This window comes from Balaenoptera musculus, chromosome 16 (genome assembly GCF_009873245.2).
Source record: "Balaenoptera musculus isolate JJ_BM4_2016_0621 chromosome 16, mBalMus1.pri.v3, whole genome shotgun sequence".
NCBI lineage: Eukaryota > Metazoa > Chordata > Mammalia > Artiodactyla > Balaenopteridae > Balaenoptera > Balaenoptera musculus.
In genome coordinates this window covers 28523447-28550204 of record NC_045800.1, presented here as the reverse complement: position 1 = coordinate 28550204, position 26758 = coordinate 28523447, and the positions used below count along the sequence as shown (strand labels likewise).

General features: G+C 37.7%; 1 protein-coding gene across 8 annotated transcripts in view; it reads right to left on the bottom strand.

Moving 5' to 3' along the window:
* CHUK (component of inhibitor of nuclear factor kappa B kinase complex) overlaps positions 1–25369 on the bottom strand; it is a 33955-nt gene extending 8586 nt beyond the window's left edge. For all 8 annotated transcript variants that reach the window (XR_005016906.1, XR_005016907.1, XM_036829503.1 and 5 more), the window contains exons 1-16: positions 25202–25369; positions 20987–21081; positions 18748–18862; positions 18026–18095; positions 17088–17176; positions 15821–15910; positions 15556–15680; positions 15260–15367; positions 14517–14652; positions 10160–10354; positions 9065–9167; positions 6326–6449; positions 5782–5933; positions 3992–4053; positions 2909–3018; positions 2193–2242 (exon numbers count right to left, since the gene is read on the bottom strand). Coding sequence is in view for 6 of the 8 variants with exons in the window: in XM_036829503.1 (XP_036685398.1) it covers positions 2193–2242; positions 2909–3018; positions 3992–4053; positions 5782–5933; positions 6326–6449; positions 9065–9167; positions 10160–10354; positions 14517–14652; positions 15260–15367; positions 15556–15680; positions 15821–15910; positions 17088–17176; positions 18026–18095; positions 18748–18862; positions 20987–21081; positions 25202–25306 (1729 nt within the window). In the remaining 2 variants the exon portion in view is untranslated. The remainder of the gene's footprint in view (positions 1–2192; positions 2243–2908; positions 3019–3991; positions 4054–5781; positions 5934–6325; positions 6450–9064; positions 9168–10159; positions 10355–14516; positions 14653–15259; positions 15368–15555; positions 15681–15820; positions 15911–17087; positions 17177–18025; positions 18096–18747; positions 18863–20986; positions 21082–25201) is intronic.
* Positions 25370–26758: the final 1389 nt, after the last annotated feature.

Below are 26758 nucleotides of genomic sequence, written 5' to 3'. Positions count from 1 at the left end.
CTAAGTCCAGTGAATATTTTCATTATCATTTTTATTACCCACATCTCTGTAGCATTTCACCCTACTGATCATTTTCTTCTTGAAACTCTCTCTGTCCTATTCCCATAATATCATTCCTGCTACATATTTGAGCCATTTCTCAATATTTGTAGGCTCTTCTGCTTCTAGCCATTTCTTGAATGTTGGTATTCCCTAGGATTCCATCCTTGGTTTTCTTATTCAACATACTTTTTCAAGATGATCACTTTATTCCTATAGCTGATTACTCTCAAAATAGCTAAATATCTAGCCTGGACTTCTCTGCTAAATCCATATATATATGTACACGTGTGTGTGTGTGTGTGTGTGTGTGTGTATGTGTGTGTGTGTGTGTGTGTATGTGTATATGTATGTGTGTTTATATATACATGCATATATACATACATACATATATAATACTACTAGACATCTCTATTTGAATGTCCCACTGACACCTTAACATCAACATGTACAGAAATGAACTCATGTTCTTTTCCCAGTAAGTCTGTCATCTTTCCTATACTTTCCATTATGGTGAGTGGTCCTACCATGCACCCAGCTGCTCTAGCCAGAAACTTGGCAGGCATCCATGATTCTCTACCCCATCTCCTGCCACCCATATTAAATCCATCACCCAATACTATCAGTTCTACCTCCTAAATCTCTCTCATGCCCTTACCCTCCTCCTCTTCACCCCACTGCCACAGTTCAGGCTCTTTGCCTTAGCTAATGACCCACCTTATCCTGAGCCATGATTACTTCAACGACCTTATAACTAATGCACGTCTCTAGCCCAGCCTCACTTTAATCCATTATCCATAATGCTACCAGAGCAGTATTTCTAAAATGCTAATCTGATCATGCCATTCCCCTGCTTAAAACTTTTTAGGGTTTCTCTTTGCCATCATGATGAAATCCAAAATCATTACTATGACATACCAAATCCTTTATTATCCAGCCACATCTCTCCTTCTGAAACTACAATCCAGTCACGCTGCATCTCCTCAAACATGCTAATTGTTACATGTATACGTCCTTACCTATTATACTTATATATGCAAGAGCCTACCTCCTTTCACCGAGCTACTGCTACTTATCCTTTAAGGCTCATCTCAGATATCATCTCCTGCAGGAAACCTCCTCTAACCAACCCTGACCTCCAGTCAGGGTTAAATGCCTATTGTATACGTACCTCATAAATGTTTGTAGAAATTAACTGAACAAATTCCACTACAATGAAAACCAACGTAGAGGAGATTTTGATATTTGCTAAATACAATTTAAGATGTATATTAATTTGCATGTGTTTGTAAATTTTAAGGTGTAAAACTTATGGGTTTTGTTTGTTTTTTTACAATTTCAGTATATAGCAAATTAGGGCACAAACTTCACCTTTTATTTCTTCTATAACCCTTCAAAACAAATCAGTTTTTAACTGAAGAATAATATCTTGCACATACATAATACTTCATAGTTTTCAAAGCACTTTCACAAACATCCTCTCAAATACATTGCCACATACAGTCACTGAGTTAGGAAAGCTAGGTTTCAACCCCATTTTGCAGAAGAGGGAAATGAGATACAGGGAGAAAAGGTTATTTGCCTGAGGTCACTTGGTCAGTAAAGTGCCCTATCTAGAATTCAAGCCTTCCTATTCTCAATCCAGTGCTCTTTCCAGCAGAACATGCTCTGTATTCAGCAGATGTTCAACAGAATTGTTTTGCCAACGAAATAAGCAATCAGTGACCACGTGCAGATGAAGGCATCATTTTCAAAGTAAATGCTTTGGCCTAGCACATGGGCATCCCTCTGCCCATTCCACACCTGAACCCACAGTATCAAATTCTTTCCAATCTCTTTAATTTTAAGCAGCACTTATTTTTTCCCATCTTTCCACACATTTTCTTGCTTCCTCTTTCCCTTCTTTGAGTTCCTTTTTTCTCTTTCATTCCTTTCTTTCACTTCCCTTTAAAGTTTTTTCTCTTCCAATTTTCTTACTTTGCCTTCCTAATTTCTTAAATTCTCACAAACTTAAAAGCTGTTGTACCATAAACATCTCAATGGCAATACCAAAACTGGAATTTATTCTGCAGCTTATTTAAAATCCAGTCTCCTAGATTTGCTAGTGATGGTTTCCTAAAATGCCTTTGTGTACTGTGAAAAAAGTGTCTTACCTGAAGGTCTGTGCTTTAACTGCTTATATAGATCAATGGCACGCTGTTCCCTATGAAAGAGAAAAAAAGGTTCTATATGTGAAGATAGCTTAATGACTTTAATAATCCCCAACTTGAAATGAACAACATTATTTGAATAGAGTAATGATCCCATTTTAAAGCAAGTACATATTGCCAATGAATATTTTACAGAGCGTTTCACTGGGTAATAAGCAAGATCTTAAGATGCAACGTTTAATAAATTAATACTTCATATCTGCTCTGATCTACTATCACATATATAATGTCCTTGCACCAGAAATACTTAAATGGGAAAAAACTATGACCTGTGATTAGAGAAAAAAAATCTCAAGTTTCTAATCAAAACACTTAGGAAGTTAACCTTATTTAGGGAATCTAATAGACAATATCTTCCTTGAACCAGAAGTATGGTAAGTAGGGAAATAGTTTGTGACTAGAATACTTGAAAATTTCTTAACACTCACATGAAAAGATGTTTTGATTTAAAAAGCAAAGGTCAACCCAAAGAGTTACTTCCAAAACTTACTGTGACTAAGAAAGAACTTCCTTTTTAAATATGATGCCAAAATATTTGGGGAAAGGAAAACTGTAGAAAAGAATCACATATAGACTTAATCTGCCAGAAGTACAAAGAACGAATAATCTGCTACCAAAAATTACAGACACCAACACCAACAACACGAGTTCACCCTTACAGAGATTCCATCAAGTCTCCCTGACGTCGTCCATAGGGGCTCTTCTGTAGCTCCATGATTTCAGTGTGCAGGGACATGATCTGATCCTCCAGGTACCCAATGACACCCACCTAAAATATGATGAAACACAAAAGAAATGACAGGCTCACCACCACACAACACAAAGAACTCAGAGAATGACTGGCTGCAGTAAGAGAACTAAGTGATTTAATGCAAAACACTGATTTTGTTGAAGCCCTTTTTATCTTTCAGATTATGACATGTAATTTTCACATGAGCACCAACTTATTCCTAGGCTTCTCTCTTTTCTCTCCTGACAACAGTAGACTACTAGCATTTTCTTTTTCCTCCTGAGAAGCAAAAAGATAAAAGTGTCACTAACAAGAAAAAGTGGCCATCAAAACCACTGCATCTCAGTTCTATGATTTTCATTGCCTCCCAACTGCCTTGAATAAGGATGCAGAAAGATAAAGGCATGGGATTTCCCAACCCAGGATACCAACTGCCCCACCCATGCCCTCAGGGAAGTGCTGGCATCAAGAAGAGCAACAACTTAGTGGGACCACAGACAGATGTACCGGGTAAGGAAGGAATCTGCCACCTAGAGAATGATCTATACCTAGTGTGACCATATAACTTATTGTTATATAATTTATTGTCTGAACTAGCATAATTTTGAGAGTATTATTGATAATTATGGCAAGACAGGTATAAACTGAAACTGTCCCAGGTAAACCAGGATGTCCAGCCATCCTATCTAAACCAGTCATAAAAATAACAGTGATAACTACCATCTGTTATTCACTCCCATTTAATCTGTATAACCCTATTAAAAAAAGGTACAGTCCCTATAATATCATATGGAAACTGAAGCTCAGTGAGACTTCAATTTAGTCTCTTTTGCCCAAAGCCTTGGTTTTCATCCACTATGGTACTTCCCTCTATATATACAAAGTATCTACTAGATATTTGGCTGATATTCAGGAATGACATGAAGAATACTCTACAAACCAAAACCAAAGACAATTTCTAAGGGAGACCTCAGGAATTAATAAGCACACAAAGTGAGCTCAATGATTTTACCTCAGCATAGTGGATAGCCTTTTCTTCCATTTCTTTCCATGCTTTTAACATTTTTTCTGAGGCTAAAAAAAAAGTCTTAATTGGTTATCTCAGAAATAGCCATAGCTTTAATTACTGACCTACCCATCTTCTTGCCATATCAACATCAAAAACAGAGTTATGAGTTGAATTGTCCCCCCAAAAGATATGCTGAAGTACTAACTCAGTACCTCAGAATTTGACCTTATTTGGAAACAGAGTCACTGCAGATGCAATTAGCTAAATTAAGATGGACTCAATCCAGTATGACTAGAGTCCTTATAAGAAGAGGAGAAGAGACACAGACACAGACACATGAAGGGAAAGTTCCATTTGACAACAGAGGCAGAGACTTAAGTGCTACAGCTGCAAGACAAGGAATGCCAAGGATTGCTGGCAAACCATCAGAAACTAGGAAGAATCAAGGAAGGATTCTTCTCCACAGGTTTCAGAGAGAGCACGGCCCTGCCAACACATTGATTCTGGACTTCAAGCCTCTGAAACTGTGAGATAATAAATTTCTGTTGTTTTAAGCCACAGTTTATAGCAATTTGTTATGGCAACCCTAGGAAGCCAACACAGATGATTTTCTCTTTTAAAAAAAAAAAAAGAAAGAAAAATTTAAAAGTAATACATGAACATGATCTTTTTAAAAAATCAAATACTATATTGGGGTATAAAAAGAAAAGTCTCTCTCTTCCCCTCCATCCTCCACCCTCAGGGATCCCTCTGTTAGTCATTTCTTACATAGACACATACATATCCTTTTCTCTCACAAATGGGACCATCTATATATACTTTTCCTTCTTTGCTTTTTTCCCCAACTTAAAACACTGCTGCCGTTAAAGACCTAAGTGATCTTTTAACATCAGCACACATAGGGCTACATCACTCTTTTTAAACAGCAGTATAAGATATACAACTGACAAGTCAAAGATAATTTGATAAAATAATTATACTGTTTGCCATTCATCAGAATGCCTATAATATACAAATAGAAATAAAACATCAATCATAGAACCAGCTTTAGTCGGTAAATTTATTTACCCAACTAGACACTGCTGATCATTTATTCTGAAATACACATGCCTTGCTCAAGATAAGTATACAAACCAGATTTATTTCCCAAAAAAAGATCTGTTTCATGAAAGAAAACAGAAATGCTGAAGGCGACCCTTTTGGTTTATTATTTGAATTTTAACTCTGCTTTTCACATTTCCTTAGTACATCTGAAGGGAGATAAACTTGGAGTGAAATACTGAAAAATTGGAGGCTGCATACAATAAAAAACAGTGGGACTCCACGGTAGGTGGTTTGGGGGAAACAAAAACCCTGGAATTATTTGTGCTATTATTTATAGAAAGATAAGTAGTTTAAGACTTCCCAGGCTAAGACGTCACCCCAATACAGACTTTGTATCTATTTTCTAAATGAGGTTTGACAATTACAAATTCTTAAATCATTTTTGTATTTTTCTGAAGCTGAACAATTTTAGTCCAACTGTGGTGGTGGTGGTGGTGGTGGTGGTGGTGGTGGTGGTGGTGGGGACGGGAGGTGGGCGGGGAGGGCAGGGGGGGGAATAAAGTTGCTCAACTAAAGGTTAAAAAAAAAAAAACTAACATTCAAACCAAACACGGTTTATGATGATCTGAGATGTCCTCTCTCTTGTTCTAGTATGAATGTAAGTGAAACAACTGGCTAAGAAGAAGGCAACATAGCAAATGGCTTTAAGAGACTAGACACTTCTTTCAAATACATTACCCAACACTTACATATCCCATAAGTCATCTGCTCACTATATCTTTCCAAGTCAAGCTGAATGCTTTTGTGAAAAAACTCCAATTTAGCTTTCAGTTGCTGAGATGCTGAGATTAAAGTGTTCTTCATTTTTGTCAAGTTAGCATTATATCTAAGAAGACTTAACCTAAACCATAGCAAGAAAAAAAAAAAGATATAAGCATTTCAGAAACCCTGGACAAAAGTTTAAAGACTCAAATTGCCATAAGCCTAAAGCCTATGTTTCTATAAGAAATAGGTGATCTCTAGAATCTGGTCTCTAAAGACTTCCTGCCCATGATACTCTATGATAAAACAATCTTCTTATACTAGGACTGCTCAGGAACTACTGTCAAGCTTTTGCAACTGGATGGTTTCAGACCATTAGTAAGAATTCTACAAGTCTGATCAGAATATTACATTTCAAACTGGCCCAGTATATAGTATTGCATGGGATATTGACTAGTGAAAACTGGCAAAATTAATTCTTGAGCATTAATGCACATGACATTGGGCGTGTAAACAAGAGAATCTACTTACATTGCTGCTCTCTGTCCCTGAAAGAGCCTGCTGTAGTCTTCTTTTAGCCCAGACACATAGTGCACTGCTTCAGCCCATACTTTACGCAGCTGTATAATTGGAAGCTGTATTTTGCTGTCCTGTACTATGTGTAAGAAGTTGGGGAAAAGGAGAGGGGAGTTACTTTTTAAGATTCTAGAGTTCATTTATTATTCTTTGTGATTTCCTGTCCATACAAATAGCATTCCCATAGATACTAGAAACGGATGCTAGAAAGAACCACTTGTTACCGTTTCATTCAGTCAATGTACATTTACAGACCACCTGTACACCTAACATGAGCCCTCCAGATACAAGGGGAAATAAAAATGAAGAAGACATAATTACTACATAATCGCAAAGCTTACAATTATTCCTGTCTATTCTTTCCTTGCTTCTCTCCAACCTGGAATACTTTTTTTCTCTCCACTAATTCAAATTCTTTATTTCTTTGAAGATCTAAATCAAGTCCCACGTCCTCCACAATCTACCACAGTCTTTTCTGCTTCTGAATAACAAATTTCATCTCCTGGACTACCAACCCAGCTTCAGGAAAACTTTATTTTTTACAGTATGTGATTACAGGGTAAACAGCAGCTTAATAAGAAATGCCTTCCTCAATGTAAGACTTAACGAAATTATCTATTTATGATTATCTCTTGTCTTTTCTTTGGCAAAGGGAATGCTTCTTTCTAAAACCGTGGCAGGTATATATTAAGTTCAATGAAATTCCATTTTAACATTATAAAATTCTCCAAGATTGAAGAGAGATTCATCTCATACTTAAGGTGGCAATTATATTCTCTGTTATTCTTTTCCAATGAAAATCTTCAGAGAAAGGTCACTACACTAGATTTCATATTGAGAAAACACATTATCTGAAACAGACTTCAAAAAAATAAAGCTGTGTATCTGGAAAAATCTTTGCCTCTCCTAATAATGATTAATAGCCTCAAGTAACTTTTCTTCTGTTTTTATATACCCACACTTACTCCTGAGGCTTCCTCTAACAGACCAAACAAACAAAACAAAACAAAACCCACACCTTTTAAAAAAGAGTCTGGGTGAGGAGAGCCTGGAAGAAAAATCATATACTGTCAAAAATAAAGTCTGAAAGGGCCTAGAAATGATACCCCAAGTATCATATCAAGTATACAGATTTTGGTTTCTAATACTATTCTCAATTAAAATGAAAGGAACCAGGGCTCCTTGGAGAAATGGCCGATTCTAGGACTAGGGCAGGAAATTTAAAAGATGGTCCTGGAATGCCATGCGGTACCAGAAAGTAAGGAAGTGCTTAAGAAAACAAAAACGGAAACACCCTTATTGATGGGGCAAGTAAAAGGGGCACAGGAAGCCAACTGAAAGAGCTCCTAATGTAAGCTCCAACAATTTGAACAACAAAATAAATAAACTAGCATTGGATTATAATCCATAATATAAAATAAATATCCATGAATTCAAATTGATATAATAATTGAATAAATTAATAAATGGGAAAGAAGAGATAAATCTTGTGTGCAAAAGAATTCCAAATAAATTATGTAGATACTCTACCCTAAAGGAGGGGGAGCATAACTCCCACTCCTTAAGTGTGGGTTCTTGCACAGTGATTTCCTTCCACAGAGTACAGTATGGAATGGGGGGAGAAAGACTAAACTTTACAGTGGAGAAAGCTGACAAACACTACTTCAGCCAGGTGAGCAAGGTCAATACTAATAGTCATTAATCATGTTGACAATATGTACCCTTTACATAATGTGATGAAAACAGCACTTGAATTCTGTGATCTTTCTCTCAAAAATCCATTTTCCTAGTCTAATCATGAGAAAAAAAATCAGATAAATTGCAACAGAGGGGCATCCTACAAAATATTTGACCAGTACTTTCAAGGTCATCAAAAACAAGGAAAATCTGAGAAACTATCACAACCAAGAAGAGCCTAAGGAGACATGACAACTAAATGTAATGTGGTATCCTGGATGGGATCCTGGAACAGAAAAGGGACATCAGATTAAAAACTAAAAGAAATCTGAATAAAGTATGAACTTCAGTTAATAATAATATATTGGTTCATTAATTGTAACAAAAGTATCATACTAATGTTTAAGTTGTTAACAATAGGGGAAGCTATATGTGTGGGGGAGGGGAGTAACATAAGAACTCTATACTATCTGCTCAATTTTTCTATAAATCTAGAACTGCTTTAAAAAAAAAACTAATGAAAAGGAAAGATTATATAATTTCAGCCCTTATGCCCAATTTTGTTCTTGATTTTATAATTTTGTGCTTGTTTTTAGTTTTGGGTAGACAGAAATTGATCACTTAACTTCTTCAAAAGAAAATAATAATTCTCTCAGGATAAATGAAATCATTTGAATGTTAAGCAGTACTCATAGGATAAAATAAGTATTTGAACATGCTTAAATAATGAAGGAGAAACTAAAAAGTGGGCTTAATTAACAGTGAAGATTCATTGTTTTATATGTGAGAACCCTATCCACAGGAAAGTAAGTCTTCTCCCAAATGAGGGATCTGGTGGTGATTTCAAATCTACCTCTTCACCTTTCAAACCATACAAACCCATCTTTCACCACATATAGAAACCTGAAGTATGAGACACAGAACAGAAACACCAAAGGACCATTTCTACTAGTCATGTTGAGTCAAAATTATATTATTTCAGATTTAAAGCTCAGTCAGTAAATGAACTATACTTACCAATATAATTTACACAGTCAGATAAACTTCTGGAAGCAAATGGTCCTTCATATACAGTCTTACTTTTATCAAACAAATAAACCATATAGCTATCACAGCCCCTCTGAAAGAGAAACAAACAATTAAGAAAAAAGATCCTTGAAAATCCTAGGTTCTCTGAGTACCTAAGCATCAGATTTCCTACTTTGAAATGCCAATGGTGAAGTCAATTTCATTAGCATACATCTCACAGATTTAAGGTCTAAACTTTTGTTTAGGAAAAATAAATAAATAACTGTAGTATGGACTAAAGTGAAAAACAATCACTAGACCCAAAAGGACAAAAGCAAAAAGTCATAACAACATATATCCATAGAATGGGAACACTATTCAGCAATCAAAAGGAATAAAGTAATGACATGTGCTATGACATGAATGAATCTCAAAAATATAACAGTATGAAAGAAATCAGACACAAGAGATTATAGACTATATGATTCCATTTATATGGAATGTTCAGAAAAGGCAAATCTATAGAGGTAGAAAGTAAATTAGTGATTTTTCTGGGGTGGACAGAATGGATATTAACAGTTAATGAACGTAAAGGTCTTATTGAGATGGAAATGTTTAAGAACTGATTTATGATGATGGCTGTGCAATTAGGATAGTTTGCTAAAAAAAATCACTAAATTGTACACTTGAAAGGGTAAATTGCATGATATATAAAATATGCTTCAATAAAGTCAAAAAAAGAAAAATGAAAAAAGAGTCATGACCAAAATCATATTTTACCATCCATCTATCCTCTGACAAGACCTATGAGACTGCTGGTCTAATTTGAAGGTTCTAGGCTTTGGTACAAAAAGGGGAAAAAAAAGGGAGGAGGGAAGTGGCACCAAAGAGAAAGTCATGCATAGTTCAAAACAACAAATGTTTCATTTCTATCTTTTCACCTTGCAAAGCAATAAGCGTAATGAGTAGGATAAAACTAAAAGAAGAATTCTAAGATGCGGACCATCCCCCAAAGGATTCCAAGTATACATCAAAAACGCAGGGCATGCAATCCCTCTGTGCAAACAGATTTCTTATACTCTAGGTATATTAGAATTGTCTTACAACTCCATCCAAAACACACTGAGAGGCTGGTTTCCGAGGATCCAAAGAAATTCCCGTCTCTGAAAGAAGCTCTTGAGAACCAGTATTTATTCCAGTTTCACGCTCAATACGAGACTGTAGTGAATGAAGACTTTCATCAGGTGGTAACAGAAAAGAAATGATCTTTGCAGAAGTCATATTTAGGATGTGTACTATCTGTTTAAATAAGAAAAAAGAGAAATAACTATTGATCATTTGCTACATAAAAGATTCAGTGCTAGATACTAAAGAGAATTTAAGCAAAAGGCATTATCTCTGCATTAAACAAGGTTCATTCATTTTCCAAAGTGAGATCTCCTTCTATAATTATAGAATGACATTCTGAAAACTGAAGAGTAGAGTTTACTTTTCTACTGCAACAGATGTTAGTTCCAAGGAATAAAGTTTCAAAGCTCTAGGGATGTACAAAATCAAGAAATAAAACCCCCAATTTAAAAAGGTAACACGTATAGAAAAATGGTACAGATGAACTGGTTTGCAGGGCAGAAATAGAGACACAGATGTAGAGAACAAACGCATGGACACCAAGGGGGGAAAGTGGCGGGGAGGGGTAGTGGTGGTGGGATGAATTGGGAGATTGGGATTGACATATATACACTAATATGTATAAAATAGACAACTAGTAAGAACCTGCTGTATAAAAAAATACATAAAATTCAAAAATTCAAAAAATAAATAAATAAATAAAAAGGTAACACTTATTTTGAGAAATATATCACTGACCTGGAAGGAAATGTTTATGAATTGCCTAATAGATGCCAACAAGTTAAGTGCTTTCACATAACGTCCTGTTAATTAGATCTTCTAATCTCCATTTTGGCAAAGACAGAACCAGAGCTCTGAGAACTTCTTGCCTAAAGCCCCAATGAAAATAGCCTGATACAGGCCAAGTAAGTGTGAGACTGAGTTAGGTGGGGCTCTACACCAGTAACCAAGGACAGCCACAGAGTTAGAGGTCAGTCTTTTGAACACAACATAATTTTAAATCCTTTTCCTTCTACTGTCCTTAGATAAGCCATACAAAGTTAATACCTATGTTTCCCCAACGCTTCATACTGACTAGTGTATACAAATGATTAAAATTATCTCTGCTAGAAATGTTTATTACAGAAGTAAAGCACTAACTTTCTTTTAATATATAATAACCTTCTAAGTTTAAAAAAGGTGGGGGGAAGAGAAGGGAATCTTCCAAGTTGACATGGATTACAGTACAAGCATAAAAGCTGGGACCTTCCATTCCATCCTGGCCTAGGCAGATTTCACACTGTGACAGTGGCCACTAAGAACAATAGCAGAAATTTAGTATGAAAATCCTAAGGTGGACATTTACTTTTACATAGGGTATATTTCAAACTAGGGTGGGGTGATCATAGCATCCCACTACTAAAGCCAAGCTAGAAGGGAGCAAAAGAAAGGGTGAGGAAACACAACCTAAATTAATCCTTTTGTTCACTCAAATATTTGATAAGTACCTACTATGGTACATACTATTTAGTGTGTTGTGCTAGTAATGGGTATGCATATTGAGTAACTTACTGATCCTTGCCCTCCATAGGATAATAGTCAAATAAAAGATATTAAGAAACATTAAAAGAACTAAAATACAATGCAAAATGCAATAGGTACTGTAATGATGTAAAATATTGTGCCGATTCCAAAGGAGATTACTTGGTGGGAGGAGAGGGGTGCTTTATAAAGGAGGCACTATTTGAGCTATACTTTGAAAAGGAAGAATGATTAGAACAAGAAAAGATTGAAAGAAGAAAGGTTCTTCTAGGCAGAAAACAACAAGGTAGGCAGAGAGGTAGAAAGGGATGAGCATAATCAGAGAATATAAATTATTCAGTTCAAATGTACCTAAAATGATGACCCCTTAGGGCATAACAGGAGCTAAGCCTGGAAGTGCAGGATGAAATGAGACCAAGATAGATTCTGAATACCAATGTAAGAGTTTGGACTTCGAAAGGGAACTATGGAAGGCTTTCTAAATTGAGAACCTGGCAAGTTCAGAATTGTTAAAACATTCAAAAGATAAATCTCACAAAATAATTGGATATGTAAATTGAAGGAGATGGAATAGTCAGACAGCCAAAGTTTCCAACCTAGGTAACTGGAAGGGTGACAGTGCAAGTAAGAGGCACAGGAAAAGCTGCAGAAGTAACTAACGGAGCAAACGTGCTCAGTTTTTAATGAACTATGTCTTGGATAAGTGGGACCACCAAGTGTAGTTATAAATACTCCACAGAGAGTTGTATAGTCACAACTAAGGAGATAAATTTGGAAGTTATCCATATTCAGTTTATAGTTAAAGTTATACAACTGGAGAGACTGCCAAAGAAAAGGAAGAAAAGTAATATGGAAGAAGAGAAAGCTAAGGAGCGACTCTTAGCAGCAAAGAATGTTCAGTATACTTTTTTCAACTTTGCTACATAAAGTTTTTCATAATAAATAGTTGGAAAAATCTGCAGACTCGCTAAACTTTTTTTTTAAGGGAAAGAAATATTTCAGTAACTGTTTTGTTGATTTCTTCTTTAAATGAAAATAAAACAGATGCCATTCCCTCCTTGAACAATGTAATAAACACCTTAGAAAAATGCCCTGCAATAACACCAACCTGTTTTGCAGTTCATGCTTCTGTGTTCATGACATTCCCCTGCCTGTATATCTTTCCTCCTGCCCATTCCCAGGATTAACACTTCCTTATCCTTCAAAATTCAGTCCTATTATTACGTCTGGGAAGCATCCCTGAACTACTATGAATAGTACCCTACACATACCTTATTCTGTACAACCTCAAAATAATACTGATCCTTTAAAGAAGACATTACTGTACCTGAGCTATAAGTAAGTATACGTGTGTGTGTGTGTGTATTTTTTTTTTAATTTTTTTTTTTTTCCCAGATTCACAGATATGCAAACTGTGGTGTTGCAAACTGACTAAAGTCTATAAACCACAAAACACAAAAGGACTCTTTCCCCATGCTCTATGACAAGCACATGCTCACAGACCCCTTCCAAGTAAAAGTGATGCTATGATTACCATGACAAGGCAAAAAAAAATCTGAGATAAAAACCAAAATTTTTTGAAGGCAACAAAGAACTAAAGAGTGTCACCAAGTCCTGCTTGTCTAACACATTAGGGGATGATTTATTCCTTGGCACAGTAGAAGAAAACCAAATCATGACACCAGATATCTTTTCAATGTCAGCCAAGAATGACACCAACATGGCCTCAAGTTCCTATTTAAAAAAGTATATCAACATGAGAGTAAAACTCTCATGTAGTAGTTATATGACTACTTCTTTCTCATTTCAATTTTAGAAATGCTATCTGCTACAAGCAATCAACAAATATGAAAAGACCATAGATGAGAGTTGTTTTTGGGTATACAGCATAATAGAACCTCTCATTCATATCACTGTATATTTACTGAGAACCTGGTACATGCCCTGCTTTGTACACAATGCCGGCATAGGGACGGTGTGGTGGTAGGGTAGACAACTGTTAATAAAAGTAGTAAAAACAATCCTAGCATTGAAAAGACAATCTGTACAGAGAGGCATGAGTGGGAGATGAGAAACAATTAGAGAATATATAATAGTAAAAATGATTAAATGACAAACTGTGAAGTACAGACCATTCAGAGAAAAGGAGAGTTGAATACGTGCCAGTGTAGGTGAGGAGATACACAGAGATAGATATCAGTATGGGCAGAAGCATCTGTCAAAGCACAAAAATGCATAATGGGCTTGATGGCATAAGGAGCAGTGACAAGCTGGTCCTAAGTGAAGTAAAGGGTAAGAGAAACAAAACAAGCACTTGGATGGGGTGGACCTGAATTAAGAAAGCCCCCAAAAGCCAAGCAGATCAGTTTAGACTTGACTTGGTAGGCAAGAGAGAACTGTTAAGTCTCTTGGACAGGAGAATAAAAAAGCATTTTCAGAAGATGAGACAGGCAGTTCATGTTGCATGGACTGTAGGATGGAAAGGAAATATAGAGGCATGAAAGCCAGGTAGGAACCTTCCTCACCAAACCAAATCTAGTATGATTAGACCTAAATGAATGAGGTGAAATGGTACCAATCTGAGAAAGGGGAAAATCCAAAAGATGCTACAAAGGAATAATCAACAAGACCATTTCAAAGTAAAACTGAGAACGCTTACTAAAGAAATAAAAATGCATCCACTCTAAGGATATCATCTTCTTTTTCATATAAACATCAGGAAAAGATTATTAAAATATATTTATGCCCATTTTCCAAATAAGTTTGTTAACTTCAATGCAAGTCTTATGAAGTAGACCCCATTCAAACTAACCTTCAAATTCAGAATGTGATCCATTAATACAAAACATCTTGGCTGCTTCAAAGTAAGATCAATAGGTCCTCCTCTCTGCTGAGGATCCCAGTTCAGCATCAACTGTAGCCAGTTTTCCATGGGTTCTACTATTAAACTAGAAAACATACAAAAATGGGATAAAACTCATTACGTTCCAATTTTCCTTTAGCTTTGTAAAAAAAAAAGAAAAGGTAGTTTTACAGGTTGTCCATTTCCTTTGTCATTATTTGAATCATTTTATATCTTACTTTCAAATAATTCATGAAATGACACATGACAAGCTTTTCTTCCATAAAAAACAACCCCAAACGCACATATGCAAGTTACCGGCAACTCCAACAGGTGAATCCAGTTCCGTTCCCTAAGGAACCCATTCACCATAGTATCCCAAGAGTGTTCTTAGCACCTAAGCCAACCAGTTGAATGGCAGTTCTTGTTTCCACTAGACCTGTGCTGTCCATATGGTTGCCACTAGTCACAAGTGGCTATTTGCATTTACACTTAAGTTAATTAAAATTAAATAAATTTCAAATTCAGTTCTTCAGTCATACCACCCACCTTTCAAGTGTTCAGATACTCATGTGGCCGGCACAGATATAAAACATTTCCATCATCACAGAAAGTTCCACTGGATAATGCTGCTTGAAACAGACAACAACTCTACTGTTCTTTTACAACCCTGAAGAAGCTGAGGCAAACTTCCTCAACTAAAATATACATACCTACAAAGGCTATTTGGTTGAGGTAAATGGCTACTAAACCGAACTTCTCCTGTCATCTCTTCGCATGCAAATATACACTTTGGATCCTTCTTCTTAATCTTCTCATGCCTATAAAAACAAAAGCTACCTCAGTTGACAACCTGATTCTCACAAACACTAAGAATTTCTGCCTTTTAATTTTATTCAATTATGTGTTAAAAAGTAATTATACCATTTAAAGAAAGGCTGGGGGGGAAGCGGGCAACTGAAAATTTCCATTCCCATTAATCATAACAAAGTTCTCTTCCATTGCTTACCAGGTAAACGGCTGCAGATGATGCAAAAAAGGCCTATACCCAGCAATACACTCAAACACCATGGTCCCAAAGCTCCAATAATCAACGGTGGCTGTGTAAGGCTTATTCTCAAAGAGCTCTGGGGCCTTAAAAAGAAAAGAATGCTTTAAACATCAACACTATAAGAGAAAAGCTACATGAGTTCTGAACTATTATATTCACAACCTTCAGAAATAAGAATGAGAATCCTGTACAATTAAATTCAAAGAAACAATACATGTCTTACCAGATACTGCAATGTTCCCACAAAAGATGTACACAGACTTCCTTGATCAACATCTTTGGCATATCCTAAATCAATTATTTTATGCATAATCTGCAAAATAGTAAGTATTAAATGGTTGAGAAATTTGAAAAGGAAAGGCAATGATGTCCTTATAAGGCTCTGGAGAGGGTGGTGGTGAAGAGCATGGGCTCTGAAATAACACAAACATGTTTCAAGCCTGAGCTCCATCATTTAAATAGCCATGTGATCTTGATCAAGTTACTTAACTTTTCTCAGTTTCCTATGTAATGGTATTACTAACAATCCCTACTTCACAGAATTGCTATTAGGAATCAATGAAATAGTGAAAATAATTTAACAGTGTCTGACATATGGTAAAAACTAAATATAGACTGGCTATTAATTTTTATTTTGGTATATTCAGAATAAGCTTGATCCATTAAAACTGGAAGGCAAAGGCAACTTCCAAACTTGTAAGAAGCATCATACCATTTTAGAGTGGATCAATGTGAGTAAACACCTATCTAACTTCAAGAATATCCTGAAGTCTCAGGATACAAAAAAAACCCCAAATAGTTGGTGCAAAGCATACACAAAGGGCTTCTAAGAGAAGATGCATCATCAAGGTTTCATCACCTCCAACTGATCATTATCTTCACTACCTAAGGCCACACAATCCAATTCAAGGTTCAGATTCTTGGCTTTATGTCTTTATTGGAATGGAATTTGGGCACCAGAAGCAAGAAAACTGCTCAAATTACTTTGATAAAAATATACGTTCCAGGAATCAATTCACAATTTCTGGTTCTTCTCAAGATGACTCTTTTAGGAATCTGAGGAATCAAGGTTTTGAATTTTAATTAAATATAGAACTTAGGACTTTTGGGGAGGAGAGAAAGTTTTGTTTTGTTTTGCTTTTCTTAAATAAGAAACATACTTTAAACATATTTTTTTCTTAAAGCAGACGGAGGATGTGTGTGTTTTTTGGATGTGCTTTGTAAGGATTAACAAATTACTTACTCACTGCCTACCTCTGCTAGATACTGTGCTGGAAAAAAGAAATGAACAAGGTGTATGTAGTTCCTTCTCTAATGGAGCTAACTGTATTAGCAGAGGAGACAAACAACTAAACACAAAACCACACTTCAGTGTAGTGAGGGCTGGGATGAAGTATAGAATGCTATGGAGGGCACCAAACCTCAAAGACTAAACTACATCATGGAGACTCTATTCGATTGGCATGAACATTTCTTCAGGTTTTACCTACCTTTCCACCAACATCCTGAAGAACTATGTTTTCAGGTTTTAGATCACGATGTATAATTTTGTTTTCATGCAAATATCGTATCCCAGATCCTAAATAAAGTTTAAAATGTATTTTGAGGTAATAAACAACACTGAATTTAAAAAAATTCATCTCACATTTTGTACAGATCTGCTCTGATGCTCGAATTTATATGGACCATCATAACTACATGATTAATGATTTAATAGAAGCTCAGATTTTCTCCACAGAAAATCCAGTAACAAATACTGCAGAATTATAACATGTACTCATTTAACTTATGAAAATTAATATTAAAAAGAAATGGAACAAGCAATTGAGAAAATCCCTGTATTTATCATTGGAGCCTTTCCTTCCGACCTAGATCACCCTCTTCAACTAGACTTTTGCCTCCATGACCTAAGAAAAGAAGCAAAATCAAAATATACAGAGAAGCATAGTCTGGGCTTTTGAACTTCCTCCAAGGGCCTATGTCCTGGTTATTTTAGGAATTCTGCAGGAGTAATTATGATTAAAAAGCGACTTCACCCTAAAAGAACCTGGGCCCATGAGATGCAATGTCACTGGTAAATAAAGTTACTATGTTAATCAGGGAGGGAGCAGGAGTACAACTCAATAAGGTCATTTCACACCATTTTTTTTTCTGGCAATTGGAAGATCTATTAGTCAAATGGACACCTAGCCAAACACAAAAAATAAAAAACAAAATATCCTAATTTTAACTTAGCATCAACTGTAATAGTTAAATTTTTCTAATAATTTCTTATAGATAAAAAATTTCTTATAAAGTTTCTTATAGTTAAAAACCTATGCTTTGTACAGTACATCAACAATTCTCCTAATTCCCAAGTAGTATATAGAATCTTTTATAGACCAAAGGGGCATTAAATTATGATGGCATTTTCATATTGATTACATACCTATATCACTCAGTAAAGAAAGTATCTGGCTTTCTTTAAGTCCACAGCAATTTTCTGGTTTGTTGAGTAGCTAAAGAAAAAAAAAGTCTAAAAATGTATATTGCCAATATTGCTGGGCAGTAATACAGATACATTAATCATTAATCATTATACTCTGAGAAAATACTCAAATAAGAAAATAAGTCATGATTAAGAAAATATAAGGAGGAAAATTACCAAATCCATACTGAGGACATGTAAGTTTCATGACAAGGTTTATACAAGTAAAAATAAAGGGAGAAAGTTTTTGAAATAGAAGTTGAAAAATCTCACAGATAAATATGTAAAGATAGCCATATGGTAGGTTTAAAATGAGATCGGAGAGAAAGATTTGCAACAGAGAAAACAACTTATTAATAAACACTTTAAACATTGATACTGTGGACTAAAACCATCAATACAGTCCCATACTGAAAACTGCACCACCAATAACAAAAAATGCATGTTCTAAATCAGGGGTCAGCAAACATTCCCCGCAAAGGGCCAGAAAGCAAGTACTTTAGGCTTTGCAGGCCATATAATCTGTCACAATTACTCAACTCTGCTGCTATAACAAGAAACCAGCCACAAAAGCAGATCACAGTCCATACACTCCAGACTCTTACTCTACTGTATTGAGTGGGATTTGAACACTGCTAAAGTTCGTGATTTACTATCTCATCATCTCAAAACATCCACACTACCTTCCGGAGATCTCCTCCAGAACAATATTCCATTGCGAGAAGAGGCACATCATTAATCAAAAAATTCAATTCCTCGGGAACATCACAGGCCTTTACAACATTGGCGTGGTTCAACCTAACAAGGGGAAAACATTATAATAAAAAATTTGTTTCCAATGAAAAGGGACTGAGTTTGAAATGGTAGTTAATTGGGGGGCAGTGAGGCGAAGAAAGGCTGACATTATTTATAATATTCTAATCTCTCATTTGTATAATTAAAAATTAATACTTGTTAAAAAGAAAATCTAGATAAAAATACTATCACAATTACTACTATTACATTTTTATATGCCAAGTAGTAAGCACTTTACATACATTAACTCATTTACTTATCACAATAATCCTACTATAGGTAGATTTATTAAGAGTTTCATCACACAGGAGAAAACTGAAGCACAAATTGGTTAAGTAACATAAGATCACACAACGAGTAAGTGGTCAAGTAAGGATTCAAATCTGGCAGTCTGGCTCCAAAGCCCATATCATACTACCGCTCCCATAATCACTTACAGTGTCACCCAGCTGTAATCACTATTAAAATTTTGGCATATTTCCTCCCAGTTTTTAATTTGTGCACAAATACATTTTTTTCAATAAATATCGAATCACATTATATATTATTTCCTAACATCTTTTTTTAAACTTAGCAATATATCATCCCATCATCATCATCATCATCATCATCATTATCATGCAGTGGATCTCAAAACTGGAATAGATTCCCAGGGCCTAGGGACCTTAAGAAACAGAATTTCCATGTGTAGGGCCTGAGGATTTATACTGTTGACAAGCTTTCCTAGTGATTCTGCCACACAGCCAAGTTTGAGAACCATTATAGTGCATCAAGAACACTGAAGTCAGAAAGTACTTATTTCAAATCCAGACTCTTATTACCTACCAGTTGTATGACTCTATAAGCTTCAACTTCCTGCTCTATAACATAGAGATAATGCCTAAACTCAGGGTTGTTGTGACAACTAGAAGAATTATTTTCAAGCACATATTAGCACACTACCTGTGGAGGTTTTAAAATATGTCTACTTCTCCCTTCAAAAGTTTAATTCTCTTTCCCTTGAGTAGAGGCTGTATTTAATGACTAATTTCTAACAAATAGAAATTATTTGTAGGACTTCCCTGGTGGCGCAGTGGTTAAGAATCCGCCTGCCAATGCAGGGGACACAGGTTTGATCCCTGGTCTGGGAAGATCCTACATTCTGCAGAGCAACTAAGCCCGTGCGCCACAACTACTGAGCCTGCACTCTAGAGCTCACATGCCACAACTACTGAAGCCCGCGCGCCTAGAGCCCGCGCTCCGCAACAAGAGAAGCCACTTCAATGAGAAGCCTGCGGACCGCAACGAAGGGTAGCCCCTGCTCGCTGCAACTAGAGAGAGCCCGCAAGCAGCAAGAAAGACCCAATGCGGCCAAAAATAAATAATAAAATAAAATAAATACATTTATTAAAAAAAAATTATTTGTAAAGGATGGAGTGTTACCTCTGAGGAAAGATCATAAAGATATGTCAGCTTTCAACTTGCTCTCTCTCAGATCACTGACTTTGGGGAAAGCTAGTTGACACGTCAGGAAGACATTCAAACTTCCCTATGGACAGGCCCATATGGTGAGGAACCGATGCCTCTAACGAACAGACACTAAATAAGCGTGGAAGTGGATACTCCAGCCCCACTCAAGCCTCTGGATGACTGTAGCTCCAGTCAACATTTTGAGATGTTTCAGGAGGGATCTCCTGAGTCAAAACCACCCACCTAAGTCATTCCCAAATTCCTAAACCACAGAAGCTGTGAGATACCAAGTTTGTTGTTTTAAGCCACTAACTTTGAAGATAATTTTTTACAAAGCAATAGATACACTGTTTAACAAAGTAGGTGAGAGTAAAGAAATGAGAGTAGTGATTGTTATTTAACTATAAAGTGTAATAGATGAGCACTGCCCAAGATCTAGAAGAAACAGATTCTGCTCTCAGAAAGCTGAGTCTGATAATACCTAGCTGACTTTTTAAACTAAACCTACTTAAGCATGATGTGATATTATTACTTGAAATAGAACACATATATTTAATGAGAAAGAAAAATATGTTCGCCAAAAGATCCTAAGAAGAATAGATTCCTAGCCTCCTTCCCTATGATGACATCTGGATGGGCTGCAAAACTGGGGAAACTTAAGTCATCAAGTACACTTACTTCTTCATGATCTGGATTTCATGGCACCACCGTTCTCTGTTTTTGGTGCTTAGCTCCAGGCGACAAGACTTAATTGCTATTTTGAGATCAAGTTCCTGCCAAAATAGAAAATCAACAGAAAATTATAAATTAGGTTCTTGTGCAGATTTACTTGCTAAGAAAGAAATGCCAACCCGGGGAAACAAAACTCTTTAGCTTTACTAATTAAACATATTTATCCACAGTTCTCTTGAGCCAATGCTTTTGCCAGGTAAACCATGAGACTATTAAACTAATGCTTTAAAACTGACCTTCAAACACACCAAAGCACACAAGCAAAAAGACACTGAAGCTGATCCTATAACAGATCTCTTCAGAACACTGTCTCACATATACTGCTAGAATAATACAAAGGCCCTGTCTCCCTAGTAAACTCCTTTTTGAATTTAGTCAAGACAGCTAACAAGGGCCCCAGGCTCCAGCATAACTAGAATGAGGAGAATAATTCAGGATTCCCAGGCTCAACAGCAAGAAATAGTTTTAAGATGACCAAACCTAATACAAAAAAACTCCAAAATTAGTTCCTAACCTTTGCATTTCAAATGACATTAAAAAAATCTTAACAATGGGGCTTCCCTGGTGGCGCAGTGGTTGAGAATCTGCCTGCCAATGCAGGGGACACGGGTTTGAGCCCTGGTCTGGGAAGATCCCACGTGCCACGGAGCGACTAAGCCCGTGAGCCACAATTACTGAGCCTGCGCGTCTGGAGCCTGTGCTCCGCAACAAGAGAGGCCACGATAGTGAGAGGCCCGCGCACCGCGATGAAGAGTGGCCCCCGCTTGCCGCGACTAGAGAAAGCCCTCGCACAGAAACGAAGACCCAACACAGCCAAAAATAAAAAAAAATTAAAAAAAAAATCTTAACAATGATTGTATATTTATATATCTATAAAATGAACCTAACAGCTCTTGCCTCTATGACTAGTAATTTAGCCAATTCTAACTGAAATTAAACCCAACCTGATGCACATTACAGGAAGTAGCCAGACCTCATCACATTCTGGCAACAGTAATAATGCAGCCCAGGAACAGGAAGCAAGACAGCTTGTATGGGGTGGTCTGAAATGGGGGATAGCTAAAGATAAGACAGCTGATGTATAGAGAGTAAGAACCTAGGACAGACTACAATCCAACCTAACCACTGTCCTCCCTCCCTTCAACCTTTCTTTTGTTTTGCGTAGGTACCCAGTTGCTGCTAGGTCCCATGTAAGCTTTTACTACCAGGGAGTCAATCTAACCATGAACAACATTAAGTCCTAAATTATCATATGAATAAGGCAGGAAGCTATCTATTTCGAAAAGATCCCATCCTATAGGATCCTTCAACTTCTCAGTTTATATTTCACCTACTCTGTGAAGGCCTTCTTCACTCTACCTTTTCACAAAGAATGTTCTGTGGAAAGTTTATGGATGTCCAGCAAAACAAAAAAAGAAGAGTTCTGTGTTAAAAAAAAAAAGAAGGTAATATTCGGGAGATGGATGGTGATGATGGCTGCACAAAATGTGAATGTACTTAATGCCACAGAACTGTACACTTAAAAATGGTTAAAATGGCAAATGTTATGCCATTTTAACAATTAAAAAAATTGGAAAATACTAAGTTAAATTAGTTTCTTTACTATAGGACTTCACAGAGCTTTTAATATGCTAATGTGGGTTATGACTCTCCAAATGAAGAAATATTATATGCAGCATTTATACAATGTATTGATCACTGTGTCCTTTTTTCAAAGCATTTCACAAGGTTAGTTTTTCCAAACACGTTTTGAGATGTGCCACCCTATTATTCCCTAGGAAGAGTTCTTTGGTTATTTTGCCATGCTTCCACATCACTTTACAAGTACCTTCATTATATAGGGTACCAAATTGTACTTCTCCCACTAGGCTTGAAATTTCCTTGAGGGCAGAAAATACTGTTTTTGTTGATTCTGGTACCATCAGCACCCAGCACAGTAATCAGCTAAATAAACCATCTCACATCCTTTTCCCTTTCTCGTGATTTAAGAAGCACAGGTGAAATATTGAGATGTGGCTTCCACCAAAACACAAGGATCTTGAAAGCTGTAAACTCAAAGCTGTAAGTGAAAAAGTAATTATGCTGTTTTCAAGTCTTATGACAGAGTATTTCTTCTTTTCTCACTACAGGCTCAGTTGTCAAACATCCCAGTTCTGGGGAAGGGCCACTGTGGACATCTGGAAAGTTCCTGAGAGATTTCTAAGATTCTAGAGGAACCCAAATCTCTTCCATTTAAAAAGTGATGAATTCCATAGAGACAGAAAGTAGAATGGTGGTTGCCAGAGGTTGGGGGGAGGAGGAAATGGGGGCGGGGGGTGGTGTTATTGTTTAAAGGGTACAAAGTTTCAATTTGGGAAGATGAAAAGTTCTGGAAATGGATGGTGATGACTGTTGCACAACAATGTAGACGTACAATGCTACGGAACTGTACACTTAAAAATGGTTAAAATGGTAAATTTTATGTTATACATACTTTACCACAATTTTTTTAAAAAATTGATGTATTCATCCATCCCCAGCCAGGGACCAAGCAAAGCAGTCACATAAGCATGCTAGCATGCATACTTCTTTTTCTTATGACCAGACTGATGGGGAGCTTTAGATAACAAGACCACAGTCAATATTCTGCTGGAAGTATTTGGCTCCCTCTCTTTACTCTTTGAGTGCCTTATGTCTGATGGTGAAAATTATTAAATTTACTACTTGTCTGGCTGTCAAAGTACTTAATGCCTTAGTCCTTCACCTTCCTTTCTCCCTGTCTCCAAGATTCCCTCCTATGTTCTATCTAGAAACCTGCTTCACAAAATGTCCTCAGTTATATCAGTGACATTTGTCATTGCAACTGCCACACAAACAAGCCTATTCCTCCCAGGTAGATTCCCATCTACCCTATATGGTGGGCTCTCTACTCACACCCATATTTCTTAGGACAGCAAATCAGGCTTTCTCCTCTTCAATCCACTTCTTAATTCATAGGGCAATGCAAGCATTTTAGTAAACCTTAACTGTTCATCTTGTCCCATCTGTTTCTCCACACAGATTTATCTTTTACAAAAAATCTTTGAGAACACCACTTTCACCTTGACATTTCCGTTTTTAATGTCAGTTAATGATGATGAAGATGATGACAATAGCAACAACACAGCAGCAGCAGGAGCTAACATCTGAGGGCTTACCATGGGCCAGGTACTCTATTTAGCTTTAGACACATCATTACCTTATTTAACTCTCAAACAGACCCATGATGTATATACATTATTATAACCATTTCATACATGACAAAACAAAAGCTATACTGCAGGGATTATTATTCCAGGGTCTATAAACCTAACAGGTCTGTGAATGTCCTTCAAAAGAGCATGGACCCCCTCAAACGGCCATGCATAAAGTTGTGTGGGTATGCATCTGTGCATGGGGAAAGGGTTCATAACTTTTATTGGTGTATCAAAAGACTGGCTCAAACATTATTGTTAGCTGCTGCTACAATGGTTAAACATTTTCAGTTAAATCAAAGCACAATTCCCAAGTCTGATGCTGGCTGTCTTCCACCTGCTAAAGCACCTCACCCTCAATCTATCTCCTTCCCTTGTGAAGCCATGATCATTTTCACCAGCTGATCCTCATACTGTTCCTTACCTAGAACGCGTCCCCAATTCCGAAGCCTACCCAATGCGTCCAAAAGCTTAACTGTGGACCCACCATGACACCGTCCTTATCTACTCCAGGCACTACAGACATCACATGGCCTCCAAGCACACACATGAACACACATTCCAACAGGCAGGCCCATCTTCTCCCCCACTTATGCTCATAACACACACTCTGATGTGCGTCTGCCTTACACACCCTGACTCTACATTCAGAGGGACACATACGAACCGTCACGCTCAGTAAACACTTTGTCACGTCTTGACAGTCATAACAAAAGTTCCCCGTAACAGCTCTACCTCACACACACTGACCAGGACCTCAACTACAACCTCGGACTCAGACACCAGGCTCACAAACACAACTTGTGCGCTCTCTCTCTTACACACACACACGCTCACTGGCCCACAATACTGCCCAAGGTCTCACCACCAATCTCTCACATACAGTCACTGTGTTCCACAGGCGCCCTGACAAACACCCACCGCCGCTCCCTCGCGCGCCCCGCCTTACCCGATGTTGGTACAGGCAAACATTCCCGAAGCCGCCGGTGCCCAGCCGCTCCCGCATCTCCCAGGGCCCGCCCGCGCCCGGCCGCAGCCCCGGGGGCCGCTCCATGGGGCGGGAGGGCTAGCGGCCTCACGTTCCGCCACTGTTCCGAGGCCGGTTCCGGGCTGCCGAGGCTCGCGGGTCTCTCTTCTCGCGAGAGGATGCGTCACTTCCGGTAACTGCGGCAGGAAAAACCCCGCCCCAACTTCTCCCGGGGACCGCAGGAGACCAGCCGGGGAAATGGTGGGGAGAGGCGGCGAGCATTTTCAATGCATTCTAAGTGCCCTGGGAATTTTCGTGGCTGAGAGAACCCATATGTGTTTTTCCAGTCTTCAAAAATATAAGATCCCTCCAAACCCTTCATTCCCTTTAAATCAGTTTCCAAACCAGTCTTTCCCGTATTCGTCTTTTCTAAACGTCACGTCGTCTCCACCCCTGTCTACACTTCACCTTTCTTCAGACCTCTGCCATCTATCCTCCAGCTTCACCACCCTCTGAGCTGGCACTGGCAAAGGCCACCAAGGATTTGAATATTGCGAAATCCGTAGAACTAGAAAGAATTCTGCGCTAACAGGCCCACTGATGCATTAGGCTTCATAGCTGTTTTTCTTCTCTTAAATGATTAATCATCTTCCATTGACAGTCAGGTCAGCTCTTCTTTTGCTTGACTTCCTATACACCTGTTCCAGGATCTCCCCTATAACCCCAAACAACTCAAGGATGTGACGCTGTTCTGGAGTAAAGAATGCTCCTCCTGACTTCGGGAGCTTTTCCCTAAACGCCCTCACTGAGCTTGCTGTCAGGCATACCCCCAGTTGTGGGTTTGCCAGCGCGGTAGTTCCTCATTGTGGGGATTGTTTCCCATGAGCAATGCAGGGCTGCAGGGGCAAGCTTCCGAATGCTATTGGTGCAACAAGAAGTGCTTCTGAGTGGCAGATTGCCTTAGAATAGGGGAACCAGCTCCCCGTTTTCACTTTGAGTTGGTTGTATGCTTCACGGAACTTGGGGATCTCATCAATCACTCCAAGGTATAACATCAGCATGGAATTAAATTCTCTAAAGAAATGTGTCAGCTCTGTTAAGTGTGGTCATTTGAACCTCGTTTGAGATTATGTGCACTTGAACCATGATTTGTGCAGCCCGGCCTATGAACTACATAGAATTCCAGCTAACACTTTGTGACACATGATTGTGCCACAACAGATGTAGCATGTTGAGACTTCTCAAGGTGGATACAGCATGTGCACCTCCGCAGTGCTGCTGGCTGCTTTGGAAGCATTGAATGGGCTTTGGCAGAGCAAATGTCTGTTGTCACCAGAATCCCTGAATATTGCAACGAGAATGTTGATCGCTGTATGATACAAAACAAGTTGTGTTGTAGTTGTTCATCAGTAACCTGTGTGTGGTATCAGAGATTCTGGTTTCCTATATGTGCTTGCTAGCCATGGAGCTGGAGCATCAGACTTGGAGGTGGCAAATGTTACCTCCAAAAACATGTCCCTTAGAGCTGGGCAGACTGCA